We start from the raw sequence: 14,256 nt of genomic DNA on the forward strand, positions 1-14,256 counted from the left end.
TCTCTCTCTCTCTCTCTCTCTCTCTCTCTCTCTCTCTCTCTCTCTCTCTCTCTAGTATATAATGATGGTAATAATAATAATAATAATAATATATAGGCGGTAATAAAATGAAAAATTAAAAAAAGACTAACAAGTTTAGGACTAACCTTTCCGCGCGGAGGCGTTAACAGTACTCTCTGTGCTCTCTGCGAATTCACGAGAGAGCGCCAGCCCTTTGATAAGGGTGCTCACGAATCTGACCCAGGTGCCTACGCTGCTTCGCAGCGGCTGCTGCACCTGTGCCCAACATACAAATGTAAGTAATCGACCACAAATTTGTTTCTTGCATTTTGTGTGTGATATATTTTTTTTTTTTTTTTTAATTATTATTATTGTTGTTGTTGCAGTCGTTGTTGTTGTTGTTGGTTGCTGTAATTATTTAAGTTGTGTATATAAACGTGTTGGGGGGAAGAATGTGACTTCTTATTATCTCTCTTTTCGTTTCGTTTCGTTTTGTTTTTCTTTTTTTTTTTTTTTTTTTTTGGATTCCTTTCTTTCTATCGTTCGATCATGTATTTAATTCCACAGTAGTCAGCGTGGCAAACAAATGTTTGATATCGTCTTGCTGCTAAATTAAACAAGAACTGATAAATTAACATTTTACATTTGGGGGGTCTCACCCGGTACGGTCGTAAATCACTATCCAAATATTTTGTTGATATTTTATAAAATAAATTTCAATTTGAGATTTATTATGAAAATGAAAATTTTTCATTTGTCGATTATCTGTTAGGTAAGATTGTGGTTTACATGACCGCGACCCAATTATTTTGTAGGTTTGCAACGTGAAGATAGTAAGCTTTACGCTGTTTCAATACAAATTTCTTCTAATCTTTTATTGTTGAAAATAACAAATATATTATGAAAATAATAAATATAGCTTACTATCCACCCACGAAACAATCCTCATACACATAACGAAAATAATCATGTTTTTTAAACTACATATAGCAAATAAACACAAGTATGTATAGTACGCTCTTTTTTTTATGGTTGTGGTTGTTGAGTTGAGTGATTTAAGAAAGAGGAAGAAGAAAAAAAAAAGAGAAAATTGGATTCCTTCTCACTCGTCATATATGGCTACTACGATTTCACTTTTGATTATCCAAGAAATCAGCTCTTAGTCTTTAGTATATTTTAATTATAATAATTAATTAAAAAGTAAAAAAAGAATAATAAAAATAAAAATAATAAAAAAAGAAAGAAAAGAATACGTAACACCACCAGCCCCATTTTACTTTTCTTCTCCGCGTGAGTATTTTTTTACTTTTTGTATTGTTTCAAAAGATAATCGTAACGGATACACCATTTAAAAAATTTCTTAAATTGTCTCTAAAAATCTAAACCTATAAAACGGACTATCTAAAAAAAAAAATCTTTCATTCGTGTTTATATAAAAATAAAATTAAATAATCGTAGAGGTATGATATAATATAATCTATATAAAATAATGTACATGTTATCGTCTCTCTCGTAATAGCCTAACTTTATTTTATTTTTTTATTTTGTTTTATTTTATTTTATTATATTTTTTTTTTTTCGTGTAATGTCACGTTGAAAGAATATGTATCAAAAGGTTCACGAGAAATATTTTCAAATACTCTTCTAAATACTAACGACATTTTTTTTTTTTTTTTTTTTTTTAATTCTACTCTGTTCATATATAATACTTCGTCTATTTATTATTCGTTAGAAGAGTAACCTTTTAATCTATAACTTTCGTTAATATATCCCTTAAACAACTACAAGTATACGCTAGAACCATCAGTCCTGAAACATTGAATATGTTTGGTCCCTGGGTAATTTTCCTACGACTACCAATTGCCTATAAAAATCCTACGTATACATATATAAATATTATATATTATATATATGTTATGTTTCATCTATCATCGACTATCAAACAGAAAAAAACACCATAATAAGTGTTACCTTATAAAAAGAAAAAGAATATCCTGATATATTAGATAAAAAAAGGTACTCGGGGTTAAAACAATTTTCTTTCCTTCATCATTATTATTATTATCTTCTTTTATCTTTTTTCTAAAGTTTGTTATTATAATATATACCATTATCGTAATTATTGTCATTTTTTTATCTTTTTTTTTTACCTAAATCCCATTAAAAAAAAAAAAAAAAAATAAATAAAATTTATCGTTTCATAATTCAATTATCTAATTTTCTTTTTATTGGGCTACTTTTTACAGGCAAAATTTTAATGACTGCACTTTGTACCGAATAATTGATTGCGGCAAATGGTACGATTTGATTGGATAATTGGGACGACTAGGTAAAAAAAGTTGAAGCGTGAGAAAATGTTTGTACGAGTGTGAGTTTCGTAGGAAAAGAAAAGGCCGATCGAGTTAGTTGTTATTATATTCCGTGTGTTAGAAATTTAACCCTAGGGATTCGTTTGAGATTCTAGACCTGTGTACTTTGTAGTTTTATATAGCGATTATTAAACTTATGTTAAAAAAATTTAGAGTTATGGAAATTAAAAAAAAAAAAAGAAATATAAAAAGAAAAATGCGAAATAAAACGCGAAATTCACTAATGAGAACCATCACCATTTAATGAAAGAAAACAAAAAAATGAAAGAAATATTAAAAGAAAATGGATAGACGTAAATTGTTTTAATACGGATAAACGTTTCCAAAGTTAATAAAATAAAGATTATCAACTGTATAAACCGGGGCACACAAAATGGCCTCTCTCGAGACTTAATTTTAAAATATAATTAAACAAAAAATCTACAAACTAACAATTTATTATAATAATTCAATAAATACGATATATCATTCCGTCACATATACATACACACACATACACATAAATCAGACTTAAACATAATTATGCATATGTGCGTGTATTATGTAGATTCGAGTAGGCGTATAACTGCAACGCATGGCCTTTGATTATTGCATTGAGCAAAGCACGGTAAACGTGCTATACTAATTCGGATATCTCATCTAAACGAGATAATCCATATATGTTTATATATATATATATATAGATATATATTATATAAAATACTCATATACATATATCTGTTCTGCAAAATTGAAAATATAACATTTAAATATATATGTAAACTACATAGATTAATTTTTATTTACTTCGAGTATAAAAAAGCGTACCTTGAGGTAACTGAATGCTTCTTTGCATATAAAAAAAAAAGAAGAAAAGAAAAGAAAAGAAAAGAAAAGAAAAGAAAAAATATATTGGATACGATAATTAAAATGGTACTAAATAATAATGCTCTCCGTACCGGTAATAAACTAATATATCGATAATAGTAATAATAATATTAATAATAAAAATAATAATAATAAAAAAAAAGACCAACTCTGTGTACGCTAAATACTGTACGCGTAAAATTTTACTTTTTCTCGGTACTTCGTGACCAAAAATTTCTTGATATTTAATGATTAGAGATTGGACGGTAATATAAAAGGTATATCGTTGACACGTATATACTATTTATATATATATTATTATTATTATTAATAAAAAAAAAATGTAAGCGTCAAGAACAAGGTGTGTACTTCGATCGACAAAACAACAAGAACCGATTGTATATAACGATTTAATATTTTTCACCGCGCGTTTTATCATCTTGGATCGTCTAAGTAGAATCACCGTGTTTAATTAAAAACAAAGGAAAAAAGAACAAATCTCTTCGATCTTTTTTCTATTGTGTATATATATATATAGATATATATTTAAAAAATAAAAAAAATAAAAAAACAATTTTTTTTGGACTAGTATGTAAAAATTATGGCGCGAAACTCTGCGCCGCACTATACAAGACGATTTCTTGTCCTTTTTCTGTTTTTTTTTTTTGATTCTTAACTCGCGTAAATTCACATATTCGTGTTGTCTGAAAGTAATGCGAATGATACGTGGATTATTAATTAATTAAATTAATTATGCGAAAAAGAGAGGTGAGGATTATGTGTGTTATGGGGGGAGAATGTTGGGGATTTGATCGTTCGATGCTTGAGCAGCGTTTGCATTTGTTAAAAAAGGAAATTAAAAAATAAAAATAAAAATAAAATATTTTTCCCGCGAGTGCGTCATGAAAAAGAAAAAAAAGAAATGATGCAGATTAAAAAAAAAAAGAAAAGAATAAAACAAAAAAGAAAAGTATAAAAACGTCTATTCTCCTATCACCCCTATTGATTCCTAACAGGTTTTTCTATTCGAGGCACTATGGTGGAGCATCATCTTCGCTATCGCGTCTATGTACACCGGCAGCCGCCATTATTACGCTCGAAAGGGCACAATATATGCGTTTATGTGTACTTTTACCCTAAAAGAATCTTTATCCCGACTGTGACGCGGCGACTAGTAAATGACTGATTCGGCTTTGCTGTTCTTGCTAAACTTGCACTTACCGAAAACGGTGACAATTAAACGATAAAAAATAAAAGAAAAAAAAAAAAAAGAAGAGAAAATGGGACGTATCTAATAACACGGTGGTACGCCGTAAGAAATATACGAAAAGTCCCTGATTACAATGAACAATTATTATCGTATAATACTAATACTAATACTAATACTAATAATAATAATAATAATATTACTACTACTACTAATAATAATAATAATAATAATANTAATAATAATAATAATAATAATAATAATAATAATAATAATAATAATAATAATAATAATATTATAATATATAATATATAATAATATATAATAATAATAAAAATATAACGAGAAATTCGTCTTCTAAACGACGATTATAAAATTCGGTTTTCCTTCCGAGAAAAACGTTAGACGTCAAAGCTTCGCTCTAGGATCGAGACCAGCGTACAGAGAGGCAGGTAGAGCTTTCTGGATCACGTAGATCTCGTAAGGAAGGTTGTTGACGGGGAAACGATCGAGTTGTCGAGAAGAAAAAAAAAAGCTTGCAAAAAAAAAAAACAACAAATATGTCTGGTTGTATGGTTTTGTGACGGAGTGGAAAATTGTTGGGGCTCTTGGGGGGTGCGGGGGTGGGTTTTGGTTTATTTGGTAGCCGTTGAAAAAATGTTTCGGTCGACTTGTCGGGATTTTCTCTTTTCATAATTATTTTTTTGTTTGTTTTGAAAAAGAGAAGACGAAAGAGAGAAAGAGAGAGAGAGAGAGACAGAGGATCAGCGAGCGAACAACCCACCAGAATGGTCCGCAGTGGCGTACTCGGTGAGAAGTGGCGAGGCTGCTAATGCAGCATAATTGGCGTAGTCCGCATAAGGTGTGTAGATCAGTCCATGTGGATCACCAGCTGACAGAAGAGATCCTGGTGGACCCGAACCATTGAGCAAGGATGCCGCAGTTGTTGGCACCGATATCCTTGGGGACAATATCAACGGTGCACCTAATGGTGCACTTTGTGCCCTCATTGGTGTCGCTAAACCAGGTAGAAGACGTTGCGTTTCTGCTGCGGCCGCAGCCACGCGTCTCCATTCCTCGTCACAGGCTGCAATGTCAAAAGCTATACTCACTCTTTTGACCGGTTCATTTTACGATTAATTTAGAAATATATTAAATGACGTGTTTCTGAGATTAAGACAATTTTTTTTAATGCAAGATATATTACTTTTTTTTTTTTTAAATTTGATTCAACGTGTTATTTTAAATATATTGAACAACACTGCTAGAATGATTAATTCTAAAGTTGTTTTTTTTGTTTCTTAATTATGGTTAATTCATTTATATGATTGTCGACTCCCATCTCCGATTATTTTCATTAGTTTTTATAGCCTATTTTAAACTGTTAATGATCTGTTAAATAAATCATGTCAAATTAACTATACGATTTAACCAGCAAGTATGTCATGTTAAAATGTTAGATTTCGTGAGAGGTACCTGCAGCTGCAGCAACTTTTGTGTTGGAATCTCGATAGGTACCATTTATAATTGCGAGTTCCATCAGTTGCCTCTTTTTTAGCTCGTCTTCACCGTCAGCCTGCTAACAATCGATATCATCGTCAGAATATTCCGCGTATTGTTTTATACGTGAAATTCAATTTATTAAATAGCGTGGAAGGAAACAAATCAAATTGACTTATCCAACCAAATTAACAAATTGAATTTAATTAATGCAAAATAAAAAGAAGAATTATGTTACAAAAACTATAATAACAATAATAATAAGAAGAAAATAATTGGAACTGTCTCACCACGGGCACGAGAAGCTTCTTGACCTCTTCGACGGCTCGAGCAAGTTTCAAGGTCGCACGATTTTCTGTGTCGTCTACAGTCAGTAGAACATGCAATTCGTCTGTTAGGTGTTCCCAATTAGGTTTACCTCGGTTTTGTTCCTCCTGGTAAAATACAAAAAAGAAGTATTAATTTACCTTACTTCAATATTTATATAATCTTACACAAATTAAAAATAATACCAAAAAATTAATACAACCATAACAATGAAAATAATACAAGGCTTTGTATATTGGATACCTTAAAAAGTGTAAAAGATATCTAAACAAAAAACTTAAATGTTCAATCATCACACATGCTTACCTGACGTATTTCATATATATTACTCTTTTATATTTTATTATAACTTAATAAAAACATAATGCGAATAAATCGAAAATTTCGTTACATAAAATAACAGAGAAACCCTTGCAAATTTAATATAATCAATAAATCTATTCTTACAATTAGACAAACAAGTGTTATTGCAATTAGTACGTGCTCGTTAATAAGAAATAAAGAAATAGTAAATATTAACACATCAAGTTTTCACACAGAAAAAACCTAAAAAAATAAGTGACCTAAAAAAAAATCAATGAAATAAATCAATATAGCTGTATAATTATTCATAATTTGCATAAGTATGCAAACATAAATGTCATAGATAATGATTATAACTATTTTACCTATTATTCTGCATTTAAATTTATCTTTAGTATTAAATGATCTATTTGCAAAGTTGTTAATTTCCAATGTAAAAGAAAATTTATTGATCGTATGAAAAATCGCAATAATCTTTTGAAACTTGCATGAAGAAATATATATATAAAAGAATCCTATACACATTATTTATGACGTTCAAACATTTACTTTTATCGATACGAGAACCAACTCTTGCAAATTTTACTTCAAAACGAACGTATAGAATCTTTTTCCTTTTTCTCGTTAGATTTTCCACTTAAAAGATCATGAAACAACTAAATTGTTATCATCGACGATATTACGTAATGTTGATTTTATTTTACTTTCTTTTTTTGTTAAGAGAAGTCATGTTGCTTCGTTATTAAAAAGAAATGGCTAGTAATGGCGGACCCGTGATTCACGAAACAAGTTTAAGTAATTCTCGAATTTATCCTGTTTATTTAACATTAATTATTCAAACAAATAATGTTTAATTTCTAAATTTTCCAAGATACACAATTATTTATTGAGTTTTAATATCTTTCATACTTATTTGTATTTCATGTCTAATAGAATACGAAAATATATCTACAAGTAAATGTTTAAGCAAACCTGATATAAAACACTTATCATTGCAATTTTTTTTCGCGACTTTTTTTTTTTTACTATGAAGTATATCATTTCTAACAATGTTGTAGAAGTGTTAATAAATAAATGTTACGGAATATATCAAAAGAATAATACGACATGCACACGTATATATGTAAATATATACATGTATACTTACGACGATATTTTAACTTCGTACACCACATGCAGCTTGAAACAAACACTTTGTTAGTTAATAGATATCCAGCATCGTGTTTGATTAATACACGAAAAATATTAATAAATAATTAACATTAGAAAAAAAACAATTACTTTTGTTAATAATATTAGTGATAAGCAAGTTTTATGATTAATCAAATTTGTTGGATCAAGATCGAAATATCAAAATGATCGACATGACTGTAAACTCCACTCGTTTAAAATTTTGTCTTGCCTACGCCAATGGGTATGACGAAAAGCAGACGTTAAGAAACTTTCAAGTGCGATTCGTTTTTATTGCTTTTATCGTCGGTTCGGACGAACTTAAAAGAAGACTTGCAACAAATATGAAGGACTTCTCGAACACACACGCATATATAAATACATACACACACACATACATACAAATAAAAACACGCATACACAGTTGTATGTATTTTGTGTTAATCGACTACGATCTCAAGGCCCTAATCAGTTACACAGTTACAGCAGCTACTTCTCATTTTATTCAACACTGCGTTTCTCTTACGACTTATGCGTGTATTCATTTCCGGAAGTATATACGCATAGCATTTTGAATTTTGATGAGTCAAAAGTTCCATTGATCGAAGATATATTTTCCTCTGTTACTATGTCACCATTCTTCTTTTTCTTTCTTGAAATTTTAATCGCGTCAGGGTTGCGTCGGTGTTGCAAACGGTCTAAATTAACCTAACTGAACAACACTAGGCATATATCCTACAAATAAAATTTTATAATGCGCACGATTACATTGTTAAATATTACATTTATAATCTTTTTTTGGATTTCATTGCAACTACAATTTATCTTTGTTTTATGATGCCATTTTTGATGGTAAAAAATATATTATTTCAACAATAGTAGATCTATAATATGAAAAATAACTAGACATATGTTATAATGATGTAAAATATTCTTAAACCTGGTCCAAAATTGAAAAGATACTACTGGAGATGAGAAAACATGAATTTGAAATCGTAGTCGAAATAGATACGCCTCGTTATATATTCAATCTCTCTGAAACAACAAATTCCGGCCTTGAACAAATGAAGCAACTCTTGGCACTATTTCAAGACTTTTTTCCAAGTGAGTGATTCAGCTGTTAGGAGATGATCACGTTAAAGTTATTACGATATAACAAGGAATATATGATTTTTTTTTAATATTTTCATGAGAAATTATTGTTAATGAAATAACATTGAAAATAAAATAATCTAATTACCTTCTTTTTATCCCTCATCGAACCTTTTCCTCGCACCATTATTTTGCAACCTGTTTCTTGTTCCAGTTGTTTCGCTGTCATTCCGCGAGGACCCAAAATCCTTCCAACGAAATTGAACTACAACAGCAACAAAAAAAGAAAACAAATAAATTAATATCACAAAATCCAAAATTTATATATTTTGAATAGAATAAAATAAAATTGTATATGTAAATAAGTAAGGTGACCACCAATTGGCAATAACGTTTATCTAGATAGCGCCACTGGTCTCCTTTGATTGGTAGTACGGAAAGTAGCAACGTGTGGGTGGTGAAGAAGGGATAGGGGGTGGGGGTAAACGATAAGAGGGTAACGAATAACGATAAAAGAACGAAATTAGTCTGATTTAAATCGATCCGATAATGTAGAATAATCGTCGTCATCGTAAAGTAATTATTAGAATTTAATTTAAAGTAGGAGGGGCGTTCTAATAATTATCGCACGCATGGATCGATAAAAGAGCGTATCACAATAACCGATAAGTTAATAATCGGTAGTTAGCATTGAGTGGCTCGTGGAAAGTAATGTTAAAGACGAATAAACACTATTATCTTTATCTGACTCTTCTCGGATTCGTGTGTGTCGGGTTTGAGGACGATAACGTTTTGATAATACAAATGTAATGTGGCATTTATGAAATGAAATTGTACATACGTGCATTGGAATACGGAAAGTAAGAAAAAAAAAAAAAAAATATAATCGTAATTATGATTGATCGTTGACGAAATAAGTAGATAGCTGGATAGATAAATTCTTGCTTAATCGTATGTAAAATTTTATGTAATATATGTTGGGAGATGTGAAAAAAAGGCATGTTAGGTTAATGGCATGCGTGCATATATTTTTTTGAGTCATGATCCCTCATTATACTGTCGTATCATTAAAAGACAGGTAACATAAGACAATGAGATTGTCGACGATACGATGTTCAGAGTTTTAATTATATAGAATTACCATTTAAAAGGTTACGGAGAAGGAAATGATTTTACCGACTGAGCGCGACTAAAGATAATAATTGTTAAATGCATTTCATTTTCTTATATCTATCTATCCCTCGCTTTCTCTTTTTTTTGCATTTTTTCATCTATTTTTATCTATTTTTTCTTACGATAGTCTCATTAATATCAATAAGCACGACTCATCAACGCTCGATCATTGCTTGATCACACGGCTATTAAGTAAATATATTTACAACGCATTAGAAAAATCGTTTCATGAATAATAATAATATTCTCTTAGAATAATATTCCTCGCATACTCGAGAAGATCTAAAACGAAGCTTGTGGTGCCATCTTTACTCGTTTAATTTTGAATTTAATTTGAGAGAAGATACGCGTTTAGAGTTTAATTAATTAATTAATAATAATAAATTATTACTGCTGTTACATCACCATATAAATCTTCTCGTGTTAAATAAATAAATGTAAATTTTCGTGATCTATAATGTATAAACTTAAAAAAAAAAAAAAAACAGAGAGTAATAATATTTGATTAGTATCAAGTAATATATTATTATGTATTGTGCAATAACTATCACGGCTTATCTCAATTTTGTTTTGATTAATTTATAGATACATATTATATAGAAAAGAAAAAAAAAAAAGAGAGAGAGAGAGAGAGAGAAATATATATAAGATGAGATGGTGTACGTTTATCTTTCATTAGTTAAAAGAATATTCCATTAATATGCAATCTCGCGTGAAACGCATCAGGACGTATCTTCTTCTTCTTCTTCTTTCTCTGTTGCTCTTTCTTGCAGTAATAGCAATCGAGCACGTTGACCCTACGGATCAAGGATATGCGTATGTGTCGGTAATTATATGACAGAGGAGATTCTAATCTTAAAATTGAAAATATTTATTTTATAATTTACTTTATATTATAAATTCGATTTTCTATTAATAGTTTAACATTTTTTTTAAAGAAAATTGCAAATACCAAGTCTTATTCGTGGCTGTGTTAAGTTAAACAAAGATATTACTTTATAGTAAAAATTAATTTTATTATTTATTATATATTATCATTTAAATTATAATTATGTACGATATAATATAGTATTTATAATATAAGATAAATCATCAAATCCCATTAATTCAAATTGTCTACAGTCCACTGTTTTAATAACCGTACCATATGGTCCAAACAGGAAGGGTTTTCAATTTTACTGATTTTCTCCGAAATTCTAACTATTAGACGCTCGTCACCTAGCCACGAAAATATTATATCTTACGCATATGCATATACACACACATGCACGTACGCACATATATGCATACATACGTACATACATACACAAATAGAAGTAAAAAAAGAGAACATTCACCGCTTTCTCGTTTTAAGTTCTCTCCTCCAACATAAGATGTCGTCTCGTAACATACACACACACCCCTACACACATATACACATACACAAGAGTATAATGTAGAGAAAATGCTTCCGCGAGCCTGGCAAAGATTAAACTCGAGAAAATGAATGACCTTTAATATTCTTGGTTATCGATTATGAAGTATAAAACCAGATAAAACTGAGAAAGTTTAAAATGAAGATATAAAATGGAATAAAAATAATTGAAGTTCCGATTAAAGATAAGTCTTTAACATTCCATGTTCGCATTTTATATAAATTAAGAGATTTTATTATATTATATTATTTGTTTAATCCTCTAAATGTTATAAAATCGTAACGAATTAAATAGCGCATGGAGACAAAAGACAAGGAAGAAAAGAAAAATAAAACGGTTACAACTAATTGGTAATTGATATTATACCTTAATAGGTATCTCTATCCCTCTCTCCTCTCTCTCTCTCTTTCTTACGGAGTAAAAGGATTTACAAATCACTGTCTTTCGTGGGTTGTAATTGTTTCAATGAATGTCTACATCCGCACTTAAAACAGAAAGAGAAAAAAGAGAGTACGTTTAAAGAAGGCTGCGTGTATATAAGTCTCGTATGTAATTTTCTCTCGTGAATTTCCTGTCGTATATATGTGTATATATATATATATATATATTAAATACGTAAATAGATATATATATATATATATATATTGTCGCATTTAATACGACATTGTGAAACGTACTTCATTTTACATGAGAGAATCTAATATAATTCCGGCATTGTGATAGTTAGCATTTAAATTTCTCTCTTGCTCTTTCTCTTACAATTAATCTTCCTTCCTCTTCTTTCTTCTTTATAAGATTAATTAAACACTAAAACATATTCTAGTAAAAAATAAAAATTCGATTATCGTTCGAATCTCATAAAGAATAAACCTAAAGTTCCTTCTACGTGATCGTTTGAAAAAAAAAAAAGATTGCATTTAAACATCAGGCTTTTTATAATTTTGTTTTTCATTTCTTCTTCTTATAAATTTAAGAAGAAGAAAAAAAGAAGAAGAAGAAGAACGAGAATGGAAAAATGTTGGGAAAATTATTTTGGCAAGAAATGTTAGCCTTCGTCCTCGTTTTATTAAATCCCAATGAGCCGTAAGTCGGCAATAGGGACGTGAAAGATAGAGAAAGAAAGATAGAGAGAGTTCCGTTCTCTTCTGCAGGGATTCTATTCCGGGCATGACCAAAATAACTTCTGACTGTACACATTCGGTGGTTATATACCTCCCCAAGCCCCTCTAATGCTATGAACAGGCCTTCCGCTTGCCTACCTCCCTAGCTACTATCAAATCACGGACTGGAGAGATCCATGTTTTCTCGATTATTTGTCTTGAATATTCGTTTTTAAACTAGTCTCGATTGTCTTTATTTTTAAAAATATTTTTATACTTTTTGTTTGTCCATTAAATTATTTAAATTAAAGATGATTTTCAAGGATAAGTTTTTATTTTGCAAACGCAAACGCATAATTTGTACGAGCAAGAAATGATTTTGGTTTATTTTTCAAAATGGCGGCCGAGACGATTTTTGTTCTCACCTTGCTGATACTTATTTTCTAAAGTTATATTATGGTATTTTTTAATTATTTCCAATTTCTATTCATTAATTATATAAATAAAATCTAATTTCCAAGCATAAATAGTTTGCAAAGAGATTAACACATGAATTATAAGAGATAGAAGTTGTTTTGGAGCTATTTTCAATATGGCGGTCGTTCCCACTTTGTTATTTTTTAGAGTATTCATTTTTGTTTCTTTTTCTTTTCTTTTTCTGAACTTATATTTGTATTTTTCAAATCTTTTTTCTTAGCTAAGAAGAAGATAAGAGTATAACTTACGTCTGGATGTTCTTTGACCGGCACATAAACCTTCTCCATAAGCGTAGTGACCTCGCCTTCGGGTTCTGGCAAAACCAGCGGCTCTTTTTTAACGCCGCTGATTTGGAAAAGGCTCGCCCTCACCTTTGCGATCTCTGTAACACAAAAGTTTGAAACCTGTAATGAAAGAATGGAGTTACTCGCTCAAGGACAAGCGGGTAAATGGGATGTAACTAACTGGCCGATAGGCTGCTATGGTTAAAGGGCCTGAATGTAATTAATGAGGACAATTGGACGTGGGATCTTCTTGTGTGTTCATCTCTGTGTTTCTTTTTTGTTAGTTGCTATAATCAAAGAAAGTTACTTTCACAAGTCTTTCAATTGAACGATTAATTCTCATCATATAAAAAAAAAAATATTACCTATTTTGTTTCTTCTTTTTTGAAGAATCAATTAAATGACAAACATTGTGCGAGTTAACAAAAATGAAAATAAATTTTTTGTGTTTTTAACGATGACTCATGTTTTTCTATCAACCAGCGATGATTCACCATCGAACATTTTATAATGGATCGTTGTTTATTGTATTTCAACTAATTACGCGCGCGTCAAATATTCGTAAATATTAAAATACATTTACAATTTGTGATACTTGAAACACGAAGCATTTCTATGGTTAACAATAATCAGATTTTTTTTTTCTATCTCTCATTTGCCCTCCCTTCCTCCCTCTCATTTTATCGTACTTGTCGGAGAACAATTTGTCCTTGACACAGTGCTGCAATTATGTGCCGAGCAGCACAACGTTAACTTTGCTTAGATCGCCGAACGATAATACTCATCGTTAACGAATAAATATGAGAACGTTCCTGTATGCATATGTGTGTGTGTGTTGTTTCATTGAATAGAATTAAGTTTGATGTACAGGGTGGATCAAAAGTATCTAAATGATTACTAACAATATTTTAGGCTTGTAATTTTACGATTGAAAATTAGCCTAAATTCTTTGAAAAAAAAAAAAAAAAAAAAAAAAAAAAAAAAAAAAAAAAA

At 29.9% G+C, this 14,256-nt stretch overlaps 1 protein-coding gene across 6 annotated transcripts in view; it reads right to left on the bottom strand.

Annotated features, from left to right (window-relative positions):
• Positions 1-14,256, bottom strand: part of LOC106789979 (protein held out wings) — a 56,680-nt gene that overhangs the window by 5,379 nt on the left and 37,045 nt on the right. Inside the window, exons 2-7 of one of the 6 annotated variants that reach the window (XM_014754576.1) lie at positions 13,228-13,361; positions 8,963-9,079; positions 6,213-6,356; positions 5,899-6,001; positions 5,207-5,509; positions 147-276 (exon numbers count right to left, since the gene is read on the bottom strand). In XM_014754576.1, coding sequence (XP_014610062.1) covers positions 194-276; positions 5,207-5,509; positions 5,899-6,001; positions 6,213-6,356; positions 8,963-9,079; positions 13,228-13,361 — 884 coding nt within the window. In that variant the 3' untranslated portion in view covers positions 147-193. Of the gene's footprint in view, positions 1-146; positions 277-4,791; positions 5,525-5,898; positions 6,002-6,212; positions 6,357-8,962; positions 9,080-13,227; positions 13,362-14,256 lie in introns of those variants that run through there. The other 5 variants (XM_014754573.1, XM_014754577.1, XM_014754574.1 and 2 more) reach the window with 5 other exon arrangements.

The sequence above is a fragment of the Polistes canadensis genome, unplaced genomic scaffold (genome assembly GCF_001313835.1).
Source record: "Polistes canadensis isolate GaletaPanama2010 unplaced genomic scaffold, ASM131383v1 scaffold_209, whole genome shotgun sequence".
Lineage (NCBI taxonomy): Eukaryota > Metazoa > Arthropoda > Insecta > Hymenoptera > Vespidae > Polistes > Polistes canadensis.